This window comes from Perna viridis, chromosome 8 (genome assembly GCF_037379345.1).
Source record: "Perna viridis isolate PV_CMFRI_1.1 ecotype Kerala chromosome 8, ASM3737934v1, whole genome shotgun sequence".
Lineage (NCBI taxonomy): Eukaryota > Metazoa > Mollusca > Bivalvia > Mytilida > Mytilidae > Perna > Perna viridis.
In genome coordinates, this window is record NC_142452.1 from 7,962,763 (window position 1) to 7,983,212 (window position 20,450).

Below are 20,450 nucleotides of genomic sequence, written 5' to 3' on the forward strand. Positions count from 1 at the left end.
TTTGTCGTTCCCTCCGCGGGACTCGAACTCCGCTGTGGCATCTAGGGCAACACCGCCTGCACAAAGTCCAGCGCCCTAGACCACTCGGCCAGCTATGCTATATAAAAATATAGCTTTCGCTCGCCGGGTCATTCCTCCTCGTAGGATTAATCTAGGGCTGTAACTTAGTACTGTCCCGTACTGAGTTACAGCCCTAGATTAATCCTACGTGATAATAATCTCGCCGGGGCCGGGAGAATACCACAGTAGGGTTCTTTAACGTGCGAGGAACGTGACATCTTTCCCAACACGGTGCACCACTATGGTTTGCGGTCAGGTTTTCCGTATTATAGCCTGACAACCCCAGCATGTAACACGCCAGGTTTGTTTGTTTGTTGGGGTTTAACGTCCGAGCAGCAATATTTCAGCTATATTCAGACGATGAACATGAAATTGATGATAAAATGAACATGCAATGGTGATGAAATGAAAAGGGGATGGGACACAAGGACAATGGGGTCGACAAATATTGATTGCCACTGGAAATAGGGAGAGGTGGGTAGGGTCAGGCAATTTAGCCTCATGTGGCGGAGCCTTATGGTTCCTACTCCGGGAGAATACCATAGTAGGGTTCTTTAACGTGCGAGGAACGTGGCATCTTTCCCAACACGATGCACCACTATAGTTTGCGGTCAGGTTTTCCGTATTATAGCCTGACAACCCCAGCATGTAACACGCCAGGGGTACCCCATTCCACCACCTGGGGCACACATACCAGTTGCTCTGTGGGCAGAGCGCCCTAAACCCCGACTAGGGTTCTGAGCACTATTTAGTCGCATTTTACGACAAGCTTAGCGTTGCTGCAGGCCTATTCTTTTAACACCCGGACCTGCACGGGCCCAGTATGCTAGAATCAAACTAATTCTCTTAGAGATAAAGTCTGGAATGAAGAATATACTTTGCCTGGTTTGATCATAGGTAAAGACGTGTACAATAATTTACTGTGGAGTTATGTAATATATAATTTCATATTAATTTTATAAGCGTTTAAAACCTAAATAACAATATCTAACAAAACTGAAACTATGTTTGTTGGGGTTTTACGTCTGAGCAGCAATATTTCAGCTATATTCTGATGATGTCATTCTCGTTGAATATAGGGTTTAGTGAATGAGAAGGAATATGTATGACTATTGATGGTCGTTGGTCATTCAGGAAACAGACACTACATCGGTCAATCAGTTCATGGTGTCAAACGTATCTATGGGTTGATTGTTGGGGTTTAACGCCCATGCAGCAATATTTCAGCATATCTATGGGAAAATACAATTATCAAAGTAGTAAGTTTATTGTCTTTATTTACAACAATAATGTACAGAAAACCTGAATATTATGTGAATTGTGTTAACCAAAAAACGCATACCATTCATTAACGGCATTTAACTGAGAAAAATGTTTTTGTTAGATCAAGCTAAAATTCAAACAGTTCTCCATGTTAGAAAGAAGAACTTTACAGAATATTCTAATCATATTTCAACATCCATGATAGAAAATCGAATCTGAAGAAGCTATTTGTTTGTCTGATGCATCAATCATGGTGCAAAAGATCAAGTCGATCGACGCATTTCAATATTATTCCCTATATTGGAACTCAATGATAAAGCAATTATAGTTACTTGACTGGTTTGAAATATGGTTTCTCCAATTCGACGGCTTTATCTTAGTTTTAGAAACATGAAAACCGACCAACAAACTGCACCAAGCAAAACCTCATATCAATGTGTATATATTTATTCATAGATATTCGTGATCGGGTCAGTTTGTTGGGGTTTGACGTCCGAGCAGCAATATTTAAGCTATATTCAGACGATGAATATGAAATGGATGATAAAATGAACATGAAATGAAAAATAAGGATGGGTCACAAGGATAATAGGGTCGACAAATTTTGATTGCCACTGGAAAAAGGGGGGATGGGTAAGGTCGGGCAATTTAGCCCCCTGTGGCGGAGCGCAAAGGTTCCTACTCCTGTCGAATACCACAGCAGGGTTCTTTAACGTGCGAGGAACGTGGCATCTTTCCCGAACACGGTGCACCACTATGGTTTGCGGTCAGGTTTTCCGTATTATAGCCTGACAACCCCAGCATGTAACACGCCAGGGGTACCCCATTCCACCACCTGGGGCACACATCCCAGTTGCTCTGTGGGCAGAGCGCCCTAGCCCCCGGCTAGGGTTCTGAGCACTATTGAGTCGCCTTTACCGCTGCTGCAGGCCTATTCTTTTGACACCCGAACCTGCACGGGTCGTGATCGGGTCAGAAAACTTGCAATTATTCTATGCAAGAATTCTACGCAATTATTATAAGTACCATTAATAAGTGGATGGCTGCACTAAATCATGCAGTGTATATATGGTCGAAAGAGTAATCAAAAGAACTCAACCCCAGAACAAAGACTAGACAATCAAAATAGACACACACAACAAAGAACATGAAATGATTACAATAACACATACAAAAGAAACAAAAGCAAACTGTTGAGCACAATACAAAGTCCACGTAGTTACGACAAACTCTAGCATAACGTGCGAGATGTGATAGAAATGTTGCCACAGATGGACGGAAATGTGAAGTCATCGTGTATGCTGAACAGTTCTATCTTGATTCTTTTCTTTGCCATCGATCTCTAAGTGTAGGTCAAGATATGGTGTCTGTTCAAGATAAAACAATAGAGACATTTTGAAAACCTCTATCAGGTTTTGTTTCTAATCGCACAAGAATCGAAGGTGGTAAATTCGTAAGAAATTCACATTAATTACTCGGTTGCTCATAAAATGTACAAGGGGTAGAGGTAAGAGGAAAGAAAATCTATAATCTAGCTAATCAAGAGTTCAAATCAAATTTTGTAGTAAATTATTGTTAAATAAAGTAATACACATATTTCCTTCTGGAAATTAGACAGAAATTGGTTAATCACCTATGCAGGAAATACTTAATTTTCAATTTAAGTTTAATTATGATTAGGTTTTTATCATGACCCTGTGTGATTTTGCTTTAATTCTTGGTGTTTCCAGGACCCCATCATTGTATGCAATGCTTTACTGTGTACAATCGAAGAATCTAGAATGTCTAGACAAGAAATTCAATAAATATTCCTAAGAGTATTTCAGTATCTAAACGTTTGTCAATAAGATGTCGAGTTAGCCTAAAGAAGATTATTTTAAAGCATATTGCACTTACTGATATATTAAAAAGGTCATTTCTAGAAATGTATGCTCCACATTTTTTCATTGATTCTCTGAATTCTTTAGAGTAAAAATATTGCCAAAAAGTTTATCAGAAAAAGGGGTTATATTTGATTGTCAGCTACGTATCTGTTGAAATTAAATGAAGAAAACTGTTGTGGAAAATTTGTTCAACTCTAGTATCTAATGAACTTAATTTGTAAAAATAATCAAACAGACACAATGCTTAAAACTGACATTGACTACTAAAAAAAACTTGACATCACAGAAATACTTCATTTGAAAGAACCGTTTCAGATTATCTGAAAAATTAATACTCCCATTTCCTTTTTAGAACAACATCATTAAGTGAGACTGGCTCCTAAATCTAATTAGTTGGACGTATATAAGTTTGTAAGTACTCAATCAACATTGATTTTTCAGTAATTACCCTCAAAATGGCATTGTAGTATTAACGATAGTATCAGACCGTTTACAGGGGACGATTTAATCAGAACAGTCAGTAATCATTGATGATACTGTACCTTGTCAATTAGTCAAATGATGATTCTGCTGCTACAAGGCACATTGTTAATGATATATACTTACCAAGGTTACAGATTAGCATAATACTTTTTACTAGTTTTAGACGGGTATCGTGACTACTGAGACTAGTATAATCCCTTCATTCACTTTTGGTGCCATAGTTTTTGTTCGGTTTCCTGATTCATTTAAAAATCTAATATTCTGTAAAATGAAACCTTCAAAAACAAATTCAGTCTAGACAACATTTTATTTATTTCTATTAATCGGTAAAATTATCAATAAGGTTAGGAGTTGTGACATTTACAACCATATTAGTAATAACGCATCATATGTTATTCACCCGACCTTATCGTTTATAATAAAGATGCAGTTATAATTGATGATCAAAAGTTGTTTCGTATGATCGAATCATGGGTGCTTCCAATAAAGTCTATACGTTCCACAAAGCCTACATAGATGCATATGTATAGATATGATAGAGTTTTAAAAAGCAAGCAAAATTCCAGAACAAGGACTGAGTTGAGATAAATAACTTGAGACAAACGTTATACAGACACTAGAATGCAACATAATCTATAAAGGAGCACGGGACAGGTAATTAACCTGTTCTCTTTAACTATGCCGAAGTGGTCGTGCCATATCAACTTTAATATGAGGTAGGTGAAACCTGAAATGATTCGGAAGGAAAATACATACAAAACACCTTTTTTTCATATTCAAATATTGCTTCTCGGACGTTCAACCCCAATCATATTTTTTGTCAGCCAAGATATATTATGTTTGTTTGTTGGGGTTTAACGTCCGAGCAGCAATATTTCAGCTATATTCAGACAATGAACATGAAATGGATGATAAAATGAACATGAAATGAAAAAAAGGATGGGTCACAAGGATAATAGGGTCGACAAATTTTGATTGCCACTGGAAAAAGGGAGGATGGGTAAGGTCGGGCAATTTAGCCTCCTGTGGCGGAGCGCAAAGGTTCCTACTCCTATCGAATACCACAGCAGGGTTCTTTAACGTGCGAGGAACGTAGCATCATTCCAAACACGGTGCACCATTATGGTTTGCGGTCAGGTTTTCCGTATTATAGCCTGATAACCCCAGCATGTAACACGCCAGGGGTACCCCATTCCACCACCTGGGGCACACATCCCAGTTGCTCTGTGGGCAGAGCGCCTAGCCCCCGGCTAGGTTTCTGAGCACTATTTAGTCGCCGCCAAGATATATTATACTATTACATCTCGATATGGAATAAAATGTCTCGATATACGGTTTTTATTATCCAAATACATTCTCCGAAATGACCTGCATTCGTAAGGAATTGTGGGTTGTCATGCTTCAAATAGGCTAATTACGTCATTTTCGTACACATTCGGACGCCATGTTTTGACCATCCCTATCTTGCAAAAGGCTACGATTCGATTTATATTGAATCACTGAAGCAAGAATGTTTCGAGAATGGGGTGGGTCTGAACTTCATTTACAAATTATCTGAAAATGGTGCTATCGTGATGCAATTATTAAGATGGTTTTTCTTGCCTTAAGTATGTGATCAACCTCAAGTCCGAGACAATGGCTTTGGCGGGAAACTAAATTTGTGCTCGTCTGCTAAAGTAGTTTGCGCATGCTCTATTACAAGTTGATTTTAAACTTCAGTTTACACCAGAAGTCAGCCAAAGTTGCCCCAATTGATAATACAACCATTAAGGCCCCACAAAAAGCCTGGTTGATGGATTGATTGTTGGGGTTTAACGTCCGAGCAGCAATATTTCAGCTTTATTCAGACGATAAACATGAAATGGATGATAAAATGAAAAAAGGGATGGGACACAAGGATAATAGGGCCAACAAATTTTGATTGCCACTATAAAAAGGGGAGAGATGGGTAGGATCTGGCAATTTAGCCTCATGTGGCGGAGCGCAAAGGTTCCTACTCCTATCGAATACCACAGCAGGGTTCTTTAACGCGCGAGGAACGTGACATATTACCTTACACGGTGCACCACTATGGTTTGCGGTCAGGTTTTCCGTGTTATAGCCTGACAACCCCAGCATGCAACACGCCAGGGGTACCCCATTCCACCACCTGGGGCACACATCTCAGTTGCTCTGTGGGCAGAGCGACTAGCCCCCGGCTAGGTTTCAGTGCACTATTTAGTCGCCTTTTACGACAAGCTTAGCGCTGCTGCAGGCCTATTCTTTTGACACCCGGACCTGCACGGGGCCGGAAAAGTAAATCAAATGATCTAATATCCTTGCATTAATTAGTAAGTAGACAAAGGGTAATTGCTTTAAATCGTCAATGTGCATACACTGACATATGGACATGTATATCGTTTGTTTGTTGGGGTTTAACGTCCGAGCAGCAATATTTCAGCTATATTCAGACAATGAACATGAAATGGATGATAAAATGAACATGAAATGATAAAAAAAGGATGGGTCACAAGGACAATAGGATCGACAAATTTTGATTGCCACTAGAAAAAGGGGGGATGGGTAACGTCGGGCAATTTAGCCTCCTGTGGCGGAGCGCAAAGGTTCCTACTCCTATCGAATACCACAGCAGGGTTCTTTAACGTGCGAGGAACATGACATCTTTCCCAACACGGTGCACCACTATGGTTTGCGGTCAGGTTTTCCGTATTATAGCCTGACAACCCCAGCATGCAACACGCCAGGGGTACCCCATTCCACCACCCGGGGCACACATCCCAGCCGCTCTGTGGGCAGAGCACCTAGCCCCCGGCTAGGTTTCTGAGCACTATTTAGTCGCCTTATACGACAAGCTTAGCGCTGCTACAGGCCTATTCTTTTAACACCCGGACCTGCACGGGGCGACATGTATATCACTTTATAGTCCAACCCGTCAGGTTTTGTTTTTTATCCATAACGAATTCGATTTGACAACATAAATGAATATTAAGTGCACAATAGCATTCATCTAAAATATTTCGCTGTGAAAAATAATTTACAAATGCTTAACCATATTAAATCTTTTTAACAGTTGCCCATTCGACATTTTTATTACCGATGAAATCACTACATTTTTACAAAACGATCACCGATTTATTAAATCTCATATATCGCAGAGAACTTAATAAAAACTACATAAAGCTAAGCTTGTCTAGTATCTTGGCATTCATTTAGCTACAAACAGACAGCAGAACCTTACGTAAGGAGTTTTCATTTCACACATCATACATTGTTCATATGTCGATTTAAGGCTAAGGCTGTAGACAATGATGTTGTCTAATGATTGAAGGAATCGCTTCGAATGTTATATGGTCGTCGTCATGACTTTTCGATCAATATTCCTTTTTACCGGTCATGACCTTCATTTGGGTAGCACGATGGGTATCTTAAAAGAATAAAGAACTGTCCAACCTTCCAGATTATCTAAATTCATGCAAGTTTTTAATGAGGTTTGTGTGGGTTCTCTTAGTATTTTGATTTTTTGTCTGTGTGATTGTATTCCCTTACCAGTTTATGTATTCTTGAACGTATTATTGTCCGTGGTATTCCTGCCTTTGACCTTTCGCTACCCCAGCATATTCACATTTATTCATCGATTGATTGATTGTTAGGGTTTAACGTCCGAGCAGCAATATTTCAGCTATATTCAGACGACGAACATGAAATGGACGACAAAATAAACATGAAAAAAAAGGATGGGGCACAAGGATAATAGGGTCGATGTTTGTTTGTTTGTTGGGGTTTAACGTCCGAGCAGCAATATTTCAGCTATATTCAAACGATGAACATGAAATTGATGATAAAATGAACATGAAATGATGATGAAATGAAAAAGGGATGGGACACAAGGACAATGGGGTCGACAAATTTTGATTGCCACTGGAAAAAGGGAGAGGTGGATAGGGTCGGGCAATTTTGCCTCCTGTGGCGGAGCCCTATGGTTCCTACTCCGGGAGAATACCACAGTACGGTTCTTTAACGTGCGAGTAAGGTGGCATCTTTCCCAACACGGTGCACCACTATGGTTTGCAGTCAGGTTTTCCGTATTATAGCCTGACAATCCCAGCATGTAACACGCCAGGGGTACCGCATTCCACCACCTGGGGCACACATCCCAGTTGCTCTGTGGGCAGAGCGCCCTAGCCCCCAGCTAGGGTTCTGAGCACTAATTAGTCGCCTTTTACGACAAGCTTAGCGCTGCTGCAGGCCTATTCTTTTATCCCCCGGACCTGCCCGGGGCGTCTGGAAAATGAGTTCGGGGGACCATATTGTAAAAAACGGCAATAAAAGGGAGATAACTTATACAATGGGTAATGGAATTTTTCACCGGGTCATCATCTCGTAAAAATCCTTCATGCGCTCCATCGATGGTCCAGCCCCGTGCAGGTCCGGGTGTTAAAAGAATAGGCCTGCAGCAGCGCTAAGCTTGTCGTAAAAGGCGACTAAATAGTGCTCAGAAACCTAGCCGGGGGCTAGGCGCTCTGCCCACAGAGCAACTGGGATGTGTGCCCCAGGTGGTGGAATGGGGTACCCCTGGCGTGATACATGCTGGTTGTCAGGCTATAATACGGAAAACCTGACCGCAAACCATAGTGGTGCACCATGTTGGGAAAGATGCCACGTTCCTCGCACGTTAAAGAACCCTGCTGTGGTATTCGATAGGAGTAGGAACCTTTGCGCTCCGCCACAGGAGGCTAAATTGCCCGACCTTACCCATCCCCCTTTTTCCAGTGGCAATCAAAATTTGTCGACCCTATTATCCTTGTGACCCATCCTTTTTTTTTATTTCATGTTCATTTTATCATCCATTTCATGTTCATTGTCTGAATATAGCTGAAATATTGCTGCTCGGACGTTAAACCCCAACAAACAAACAAACAATCGATGGTCCAAATTTGGTAATGATATCTTGAAAGATGAAAAGGGGAGGCCATGTCAAAGAAATTTTGCAAATAACGAAAGAAAAAAAAACATTTGAAAAACGATAAGGTCTTTCCCATGTAGGGAAAGTCCTAAATTAGAACTTATCAGAACCCGACAACCGATTATTAACTGGACACATTGTTATCTATTAAAAATAACTAAATATAGTTTAACTAAATTTATTATAGGTAAAATCACATCGTTATGTGATCACCATCTTCCAAACATTCACTAAAGGTAACTGTGTTTTTCAAACTCGACTTCCTTGCACCCATGGGACTGATAGACGAAACCCTATTAATTGGACTAATAACAAGAATGTGCGTATAAACGAAAGATGCTTACTAATAGCAATCATTTGGGAAAATGTTAGTATACTCATTATCTGTTTAATCGAACTATTACATTTAGATTCAGCCGGTATTAGTATCCAGTCCTGTGATATTATAAATAAATAAGTATAATAACTCACTGGATGAAGTCGATACTGTCATCAATATACAGTGAAATCATTTTTATTGTTAGCCGTCCCGAGATCAGTTATGTGGTACAATAAAAACATTCATATGAAATACTGGCAAGTAAATAAATTTACAACACTAACACGGAAACCCAGGAGGAAGGATAATGTTCCACAGAAAAGAGAGATAAGTGGATATTTTGTGTAGGCTCGCGTTGAATAACTCATGGGATTCATAGATATAGTCATAAATGTACTTTTTTAATTATGTTACATTAACAGTGTGTGTGTATCATACCACCTATCAATAAATAGCATGTTGATATATGGTAGCTAAATACCTATGCACACCTCTAATTAGTTTTTTTTAACTCCCAATTTTAACTATTGTCTTATTCGACGCAGTCGGAAGTTTCGCTTTTTACCCTTTGACCCTAAAGACGCTCTTCCATTGAAACGAAAGTCACCTGACCGCAATTGTTACTGATAAATTAGTGGCGTTCGAAAAAACCATCAAAAATTGAAATTGTGTGCTGTGTTATTTCCTGAATGAAATGTAGAAACTATAAGTAAAATGATTTTGTTTGTTGGGGTTTAACGCCCGAACAGCAATATTTCAGCTATATTCAGGCGATGAACATGAAGTGGATGATAAAATGAACATGAAATGATGATGAAATGAAAAAGGGATGGGACACAAGGACAATGGGGTCGAGAAATTTTGATTGCCACTGGAAATAGGGAGAGGTGGATAGGGTCGGGCAATTTAGCCTCCTGTGGCGGAGCCCTATGGTTCCTTCTCCGGGAGAATACCACAGTAGGGTTCTTCAACGTGCGAGGAAGGTGGCATCTTTCCCAACACGGTGCACCACTATGGTTTGATGTCAGGTTTTCCGTATTATAACCTGACAACCCCAACATTAAACAAATCGGCCATTATTGAATGTATGTATTATAATGTATTTCTTTCATTTTAGCCGTCAATTTATATATTTTAATGTTTTCTTCCCCTGATAAATTCTCTTGCTTAAAATGGCAGATAATTGCAGATCTAGATGAAGTGGCAACGTAGTATATACAGATGTAAACATAACACGTTATAATATACCGGTTCAATACGTAAAATGATAATTTATAATAATAAAATAAAATTTTGAAAACAAAAATGTTAGCAAAAATGATACTGAATGAAAGCGAGTTTGTACTAACACAAGAAAAAACTTATTTAGTTTAGTTGTTGTCAAAGCATTAACATAGACCAGTATTATAGGTGTATGGTATATAATTTCAGTACTACCTTCCATATCTATTAGTAGTCTGAGAGAAAATAAGATAAATGGTCTATCATAACTTCCGAAATGCCAGTATTCAGATCTCTTGATTCGTGATAAGGTAAAGTAAATATTAACTTTGAAATAAAATATAGATAGCAAATTTTCCTAGTTCGTGCTCTTTGTGTCATTTTAGTGTTATCAATTGGAACATTTCGTATTTCCATCACGCATAGCTATATCAGTAACATTATTATAGTAGATGTTTCTGCTAATGTCATTAGAATACGCAATCGATAGTTCAGGCGAATCAAGGGATAAAATTTAAATTGCCTTTTCTCGTTTAAGCCCAAAATAGTGTATAATTTTGAAGCAATGTGCATTTAAGAAGGAAACCAATCCGAAACAGGAACACGAAAAGGTAAAATCGATTGCTATGTAATGATCATTCTAAATACCAAGACCCGTGCAGGTCCGGGTGTTAAAAGAATAGGCCGGCAGTAGCGCTAAGCTTGTCGTAAAAGGCGACTAAATAGTGCTCAGAAACCTAGCCGGGGGCTAGGCGCTCTGCCCACAAAGCAACTGTTTATTTGTTTGTTTGTTTGTTTGTTGAGGTTTAACGTCCGAGCAGCAATATTTCAGCTATATTCAGACGATGAACATGAAATGGATGATAAAATGAACATGAAATGATGAAATCAAAAAGGGAGAGATGGGTAGGGTCGGGCAATTTAGCCTCCTGTGGCGGAGCCCTATGGTTCTTACTCCGGAAGAATACCACAGTAGGGTTCTTTAACGTGCGAGGAACGTTGCATCTTTCCCAACACGGTGCACCACTATGGTTTGCGGTCAGGTTTTCCGTATTATAGCCTGACAACCCCAGCATGTAACACGCCAGGGGTGCCCCATTCAACCACCTGGGGCACACATCCCGTTGGTCTGTGGGTAGAGCGCCCTAACCCCCGGCTAGGGTTCTGAGCACTATTTAGTCGCCTTTTACGACAAGCTTAGCGTTGCTGCAGGCCTATTCTTTTAACACCCGAACCTGCTAAGGTTCTGAGCACTATTTAGTCGCCTTTTACGACAAGCTTAGCGCTGCTGCATGCCTATTCTTTTAACACCCGGACCTGCACGGGGCTATTATCAGAGGTACATTTATATATCGTATGAATCTAGAGCTATGACGCCATGGCGGTAAACACGACATAGATCTGCAGCATAACGTTGAGTATAGATATATAATTATGCAAATCATATGCGAATATAAAGTACTGAAAGTACGAGTGCAAGAAGTCGCTAACAAATTTAGCGACTTAAAAATCGAGTGGTGAATTAAAGCATCAAAGTAATTAAATAGCATTTCTTTCGTTGCAATTCAAAACAGTCTAATCTCAATTTCAAATTAAACATGACAATGTGTGTGTGGTGATCATTGATGACATTGTACTGTATCTCACATTTATAGTACGACAATCGACTACCATTAATATTCATTAAACACCAGTCATGTACCATCAACAAAGGATCGCCACGGAAATCATCATATTGTTGTACTGGCGGTGAAAGGAGAAGAATTTATAAAACCAAAATGAAATTTGATTGGAAAGGAAATGGAATCCAAAAAAAGAAATTGTGTGGTGCTTCGTGCTGAGGTAAATCTGATTAAAGCCATGTCGTTAGCAGCGGCTTTTTGTTATTTCCTATCTGAATTTCTATGGTTCTACGACGGTAATTTAACTTTCAGCTTAAATTAATTGCTCGATTCCGTTCTTGGTTAGTTAATTTAATTTTTCCAGTAGAACAAGACGCAATGTAAACTTCAAACCTCTCGAGTGGAATTAATGTTAAGTTTTGAATGCGCTCCTCAGAATCTCGGTAACATTATTAGAAACAAGCATGTCAGATTATAGTTATTGTTCTCATAGGAAAGCTCTGTTCAGATATCTTGTTAGGATGTTTCTTTGAAAAAAAAAAATAATCCGATGTTTTCGACCATGAATATTATTTATGCACAAGAGGAACAATCACAATAACAAAACCACTTTGATATTAGAAAAATCTAACCCTTGTCAAGTTTGAAAATATTTGTCAAGTCTGATCGATTTAGTCTGAAAAAAGCTGAATAATTCAGACTTTTTTTAAATGCACTGCTACATTTTCACTAACGAATTTACATTAAATGAAGCTAGTAAGGACAGTTTAAATTGTCCTTTTCTGGATTCAAATGTGTACATTTCACAAGGTAAACTCTTAACAGGAAGGACGAGATTTCGTTTCCAGTTGTTAATTTTCCCTGCCTTGACGGGGAGGGTTTTGGCTCTTCATGCAGTTTAAAATACTCCCCAACTTGTTCGATATGGCCGTGTTTGTTACTGTAGCGATGTTTTAGACTTGTATGAACGAAATCTCTGTACTACCGTAAATTGTTCAGTCAAGGTTTTCGTTACCATAAATTAGTCTTTTGTTTGTTGGGGTTTAACGTCCGAGCAGCAATATTCAGAAAATGAACATGAAATGTTGATGAAATGTTTGTTTGTTTGTTTGTTTGTTGGGGTTTAACGTCCGAGCAGCAATATTTCAGCTATATTCAGACAATGAACATGAAATGGATGATAAAATGAACATGAAATGAAAAAAAAGGATGGGTCACAAGGATAATAGGGTCGACAAATTTTGATTGCCACTGGAAAAAGGGGAATGGGTAAGGCCGGGCAATTAGGCCTCCTGTGGCGGAGCGCAAAGGTTCCTACTCCTGTCGAATACCACAGCAGGGTTCTTTAACGTGCGAGGAACGTGGCATCTTTCCCAACACGGTGCACCACTATGGTTTGCGGTCAGGTTTTCCGTATAATAGCCTGACAACCCCAGCATGTAACACGCCAGGGGTACCCCATTCCACCACCTGGGGCACACATCCCAGTTGCTCTGTGGGCAGAGCGCCTAGCCCCCGGCTAGGTTTCTGAGCACTATTTAGTCGCCTTTTACGACAAGCTTAGCGCTGCTGCAGGCCTATTCTTTTAACACCCGGACCTGCACGGGGCTACTCCTATCGAATACTACAGCAGGATTCTTTAACGTGTGAAGAACATGACATCTTTTCCAAGACGGTGCACCACTATGGTTTGCGGTCAGGTTTTCCGTATTATAGCCTGACAACCCCAGCATGTAACATGCCAGGGCTATCCCATTCCACCACATGGGGCGCACATCCCAGTTGCTCTGTGGGGAGAGAGCATAGCCCCCGGCTATGTTCCTGAGCACTATTAAGTCGCCTTTTACGACAAGCTTAGCGCTGCTGCAGGCCTATTCTTTTGACACCCGGACCTGCACGGGGCCCCAGGTGATAGAATGGGGTACCCCTGACGTCAGGCCATAATACAGAAAACCTGACCGCAAACCATCTCATGGTCATTGCCTGAATAGAGCGTTTAACCCCAACAACCAACCAACCTAGCTTACTTGACTGCCAACGGCTGATTAACCAGACCAACTGGGCCGTGGGACGTCAGAGCTCGTTCCATATCAAAAATTAGGAATTCAGCTAATTAGTCAAAATTAAGTAAATTCAAGGGAAGACCGTGATTTGCTGAAGCATGTGTATTTGTACATTAACAACACTAAAGACATTACTTTCAATCTACAAGAGGTTTGCACTTCATACAGTTCAAGATCACGATATTGGCTATTTCTATTTAAATTTTCTATCTCAGTAAACTAATTAATTACTGCCGGAAGTCATATACATAATATTGCTTATACTACGAACTTAATTTAAAAACCTAGTTTGAATTTCTCAATAGCCGAAAAAAAGTTGTAAATTTTAGTATCGAAGTGTGCAACTGGGATGTGTGCCCCAGGTGGTGGAATGGGGTATCCCTGGCGTGTTACATGCTGGGGTTGTCAGGCTATAATACGGAAAACCTGACCGCAAACATAGTGGTGCACCGTGTTGGGAAAGATGCCACGTTCCTCGCACGTTAAAGAACCCTGCTGTGGTATTCGATAGGAGTAGGAACCTTTGCGCTCCGCCACAGAAGGCTAAATTGCCCCACCTTACCCACCCCCCTTTTTCCAGTGGCAATCAAAATTTGTCGACCCTATTGTCCTTGTGTCCCATCCTTTTTTTTTCATTTCATGTTCATTTTATCGTCCATTTCATGTTCATCGTGCCCCGTGCAGGTCCGGGTGTTAAAAGAATAGGCCTGCAGTAGCGCTAAGCTTGTCGTATAAGGCGACTAAATAGTGCTCAGAAACCTAGCCGGGGGCTAGGCGCTCTGCCCACAGAGCAACTGGGATGTGTACCCCAGGTGGTGGAATGGGGTACCCCTGGCGTGTTACATGCTGGGGTTGTCAGGCTATAATACGGAAAACCTGACCGCAAACCATAGTGGTGCACCGTGTTGGGAAAGATGCCACGTTCCTCGCACGTTAAAGAACCCTGCTGTGGTATTCGATAGGAGTAGGAACCTTTGCGCTCCGCCACAGGAGGCTAAATTGCCCGACCTTACCCATCCCCCCCCTTTTTCCAGTGGCAATCAAAATTTGTCGACCCTATTATCCTTGTGACCCATCCTTTCTTTTTTTCATTTCATGTTCATTTTATCATCCATTTCATGTTCATTGTCTGAATATAGCTGAAATATTGCTGTTCGGACGTTAAACCCCAACAAACAAACAAATCATGTTCATCGTCTGAATATAGCTGAAATATTGCTGCTCGGACGTTAAACCCAAACAAACAAACAAACCTAAATTAGTGGGCTAAATTCCTTGTTTTTGACATGGGACGAGCTTTGACGTTGGTCTGGCAAATCATTCGTCTGATTGATTGATTAATTGGTGGGGTTAACCGCCCAAATAGCAATATTTCAGCTATGTCCTGGCGATGAACATGAAATGAAAAATGGGATGGGACACAAGGATAATGGGATCGACAAATTTTTATTGCCACTGGAAATAGGGAGAGGTGGGTAGGGTCGGGCAATTCAGCCTTCTGTGGCGATTGATTGATTATTGGGGCTTAACGCCCGAGCAGCAATATTTCAGCTATATTCAGGCAATGAACATGAAATGGATCATAAAAATGAACATGAAAGCATGATGATGATGACGATGAAATGAAAAAATGATGGGACACAAGGATAATAGGGTCGACAAATTTTGATTGCCACTAGAAAAAGGGAGGGATGGGTAAGGTCGGGCAATTTAGCCTCCTGCCGCGGAGCTCAAAGGTTCCTACTCCTATCAAATACCACAGCAGGGTTCATTAACGTGCGAGGAACGTGACATTTTCCCAACACGGTGCTCCACTATAGTTTGCTGACAATCCCAGCATGTAACGCGCCAGGGGTACCCCATTCCACCATCTGGGAAACATAACCCAGGTGTTCTGTTGGCAGAGCGCCCTAGCCCGCGCCTAGGGTTCTAAACTCTATTTCATCGCCTTTTACGACAAGCTTAGCGCTGCTGCAGGCCTATTTTATTGACATCCTGCACGGGGCCCTTCTGTGGAAAAGCCAACCGGTTCCAACACCAGAACAATATAACAGAAGGATTCTTTCACGTGCGTGGAACGCGGTATCTTTCCCCATTATGTTGCCCCACTATGATTTGCGGTCAGGTTTTTCCCTAAGCCCCGTGCAGGTCCGGGTGTTAAAAGAATAGGCCTGCAGCAGCGCTAAGCTTGTCATATAAGGCGACTAAATAGTGCTCAGAAACTAGCCGGGGGCTAGGCGCTCTGCCCACAGAGCAACTGGGATGTGTGTCCCAGGTGGTGGAATGGGGTACCCCTGGCGTGTTACATGCTGGGGTTGTCAGGCTATAATACGGAAAACCTGACCGCAAACCATTTTGTTTGTTTGTTTGTTGGGGTTTAACGTCCGAGCAGCAATATTTCAGCTATATTCAGACAATGAACATGAACTGGATGATAAAATGACCATGAAATGATAAAAAAAAGGATGGGTCACAAGGACAACAGGGTCGACAAATTTTGATTGCCACTAGAAAAAAGGGGGATGGGTAAGGTCGGGCAATTTAGCCTCCTGTGGCGGAGCGCAAAGGTTCCTACTCCTGTCGAATACCACAGCAGGGTTCTTTAACGTGCGAGGAACATGGCATCTTTCCCAACACGGTGCACCACTATGGTTTGCGGTCAGGTTTTCCGTATTATAGCCTGACAACCCCAGCATGTAACATGCCAGGGGTACCCCATTCCACCACCTGGGACACGCATCCCAGTTGCTCTGTGGGCAGAGCGCCTAACCCCCGGCTAGGTTTCTGAGCACTATTTAGTCGCCTTTTACGACAAGCTTAGCGCTGCCGCAGGCCTATTCTTTTAACACCCGGACCTGCACGGGGCACCGCAAACCATAGTGGTGCACGTGGCATCTTTCACAACACGGTGCACCACTACCGCAAACCATAGTGGTGCACCGTGTTGTGAAAGATGCCACGTTCCTCGCACGTTAAAGAACCCTGCTGTGGTATTCGATAGGAGTAGGAACCTTTGCGCTCCGCCACAGGAGGCTAAATTGCCCGACCTTACCCACGCCCCCTTTTTACAGTGGCAATCAAAATTTGTCGACCCTATTGTCCTTGTGTCCCATCCTTTTTTTTTTTTTGATTTCATGTTCATTTTATCATCCATTTCATGTTCATCGTCTGAATATAGCTGAAATATTGCTGCTCGGACGTTAAACCCCAACAAACAAACAAACAAACAAGTTTTTCCCTAATATAGCTTTAGGACCCTAGAACATAACATGCCAGGAGTACCCCATTCCACCATCTGTGGCACACAACCCAGTTGCTCTGTGGGCATAGCGCTACACCCCCACTAATTAGTCGATGCTGCGGGCCTATTCTTTTTTACCTCCGGACCCGCACAGGGCCAGCCGTTGAAAAACAGAGTAGTCTCGGATTAAAACATGCCCTGCTCCGCCAACGGCGTTCGTCATATTGCAAATTAATGTACTCTGGTAATATTTAATAAGAATCATGCAGCAACCGACACTAGTCACCAGGTGGCTCGTGAAATTCACACGTCACCGATATCATACAATTCTTAAAAGTATCATGATGTAAATAATGCGGAAATAAACAAATTAAATTCAGATAATAAAAAAAAATCACCTTGAAACAGGACAGTACCCGCTGTACAGCCGGAACATTTGATCTTGAACTAACAAAGCATTTGAGAGTAACCAAGGGAACCAAGACCCTAACGGAAATCAAAAGAATGCAACCCAGGGACAAATGCCAGACATGGAAAACAGACAAATACAACAAAGAACCTAAAGTAACTGAAACAATACGTAAAATGTAACAAAAGTAAACGAGCAACTCGGACTCCACTAAAAACTGGGAGCATGGACTTGGTGCACCGGTAGGGTAAGCGTCCTCTGCTTTTCTAGTAGCACCCGCAGAGTTGCCCAGAAAAAGTCGTGCAGAGTAGACGAAAGAGGAAAGGAAAACCATGACTCGTTGAACAAATCAGCTCCTATGGTGCTAATGGAAACACCGTAACGATCCACGAATTCATAATGACGACCACGAAACCTCTGTAGTGATGACCCCAATCCTGACAAGATGTTATTATTTACGTATAATTAAATCACGCGTTAGTAATAACGTCGTGTCAAGAATTTACTTGAAAATTAAAAAGATGTGGAAATGTATCTTTGTAACGTCAACGTCCTCACTGGATAGTAGAGTGATTAATATTTGTAATCGAGCAAATGTAGTGAATCATACGACTTAACTCCTGTGACTTGCTCTGACTACACAGTGTCCAATTCGGAATGTTTTCAATATGTGTGACAGTATTTAACTACTGTATGAATGCAAAAAAGAAGAAAACTAGACTGAAAGCGTGATTAATGTGTACCTGAAGGTGTTACCAACACCCTAACAACCCATGTAACCAAGTATGATTTAAAACGTATTAAAAAAAAATACAGAAAAACTATGGAAATCGTTCGCGTAGCTAAAATAATCCAAGTGAACTCTTTGATATGCAATCTACCGTAATCATCCTATTTTGAAATTATTGTAACCCTAGATTTTGTACAATATAATGTTACTAAATGATTCAGTTTCGTTGTTCTTTTCATTTTAAAACACCAGTCTTACCTTTTGGTTTTTGTTTGATATCAGCTGAAAATACACATCCGCAATAAAAAATCACAAGGAATCCTGGAACTTTTGCCATGTTTAATACAGTGGTATTTGTCACTTTAAATTGTATCGCATCTAATCCAAGTTCTAAGGATTAGTTAGAGAGCAAAACATATGTGAAGTCAAAAACGCACACACTGTTTCTGTTGTTGGATAGACAACTTCTCACAATCGGAACGATGGTCAGACGTCCTGAAAATTGAAGGTCTGGTTAAGGTCGGATTGGCTGTTTTACACCTTTCATTCCGATATGCCGACAGAATTCTTCTGATCGATCATAGAATTTCTGTATCATTCCAGTATTGGTAAAAATATTGAAGAAGCGATGCAGACTAAGTATCGATCTGAACTTAGTCATAGCATTAATAATATAAGTCATCAAGCCTTGCCTTCTATGACACATATCATTGTTGTTATTACGGTTTTTAATTTAAAAAATCTGGACATCCTATTAGTTCGTTGAAATAGTAAACGCTTTACTTTTTTTTTAGTAAATACTTAAGTTTGATGGTTTTTTTCTATAAAGTAAAGCATTACTAATTCAATTGATTTAGTAAAACATATGCATGTGATGAAATGAAGTCTCTAATTTATTAATATTTTACCCAAAAATTCTGAAGAGAAACCAAAGTTACATCTCCAAAAATGGCATTTTTTTCTTCTAGTTTTTTCCGTGTTGCAGACTACTACGCATGGAAGGTTGTTGTTTATATTTACCCCTAAAGCAATTTGTCTTTCTTATATAAATAATGGTATACAGTTCGTACAAAAAAAAATCACTACATACAAGTATACAATACCCGAGTCGATTAAATCGGTTGATTAATTGATTGTTAGCGTATAACGTCGGAGCAGCAATATTCCAGCTATATCCAGGTGATGAAAAATGGGATGGGACACAAGGATAATAGGGACGACAAATTTTGATTGCCATTGGGAAAAGTTGGTAGGGTTGGGCAATAAGCCTCCTGTGGCGGAGCACAAAGGTTCCTACTCGGATAGAATACCACAGCAGGGTTCTTTAATATGCGAGAAAAACAATGTCCCCGTGCAAGTCCGGGTGTTAAAAGAATAGGCCTGCAGCAGCGCTAAGCTTGTAAGACTAAATAGTGCTCAGAACCCTGGCCGGGGGCTAGGGCGCTCTGCCCACAGAGCAACTGGGTTGTGCCCCAGTTGGTGGAATGGGGTACCCTTGGCGTGTTACATGCTGGAGTCGTCAGGCCGCAATACGGAAAATCTGACCGCCAACCACAGTGGGGCAACGTGTCGGGAAAGATGGCACGTTCCTCGCACGTTAAAAAACCCTACTGTGGTATTCGATAGGAGTAGGAACCATAGGGCTCCGCCACAGGCGGCTAAATTGCCCGATCCTACCTACCTCTCCCTATTTCCAATGGCAATTCAAATTTCTCGATCCCATTATCCTTGTGTCCCCTCCCATTTTTTTTTTTTGTTAACAGAAAGCCCCGTGCAGGCCCGGGTGTTAAAAGAATAGGCCTGCAGCAGCGCTAAGCCTGTCGTAAAAGGCGACTAAATAGTGCTCAGAACCCTAGCCGGGGGCTAGGGCGCTCTGCCCACAGACCAACTGGGATGCGTGCCCCAGGTGGTGGAATGGGATACCCCTGGCGTGTTACATGCTGGGGTTGTCAGGCTATAATACGGAAAACCTGACCGCAAACTATAGTGATGCACTGTGTTGGGAAAGATGCCACGTTCCTCGCACGTTAAAGAACCCTACTGTGGTATTCTCCCGGAGTAGAAACCATAGGGCTCCGCCACAGGAGGCTAAATTGCCCAACCCTACCCACCTCTCCCTATTTCCAGTGGCAATCAAAATTTTTCGACCCCATTGTCCTTGTGTCCCATCCCTTTTTCATTTCATCATCATAA

General features: G+C 41.1%; 2 protein-coding genes across 2 annotated transcripts in view; one reads left to right on the plus strand and one right to left on the minus strand.

Annotated features, from left to right (window-relative positions):
- Window positions 1-18,878, minus strand: part of LOC148609164 (uncharacterized) — a 38,629-nt gene extending 19,751 nt beyond the window's left edge. Inside the window, exon 1 of the mRNA XM_088540779.1 lies at window positions 18,516-18,878. Within this exon, the coding sequence (XP_088396905.1) occupies window positions 18,516-18,594 (79 nt within the window). The 5' untranslated portion in view covers window positions 18,595-18,878. The remainder of the gene's footprint in view (window positions 1-18,515) is intronic.
- Window positions 1-20,450, plus strand: part of LOC148609162 (uncharacterized) — a 461,126-nt gene that overhangs the window by 193,018 nt on the left and 247,658 nt on the right. The gene's annotated exons all lie outside the window — the stretch shown is intronic.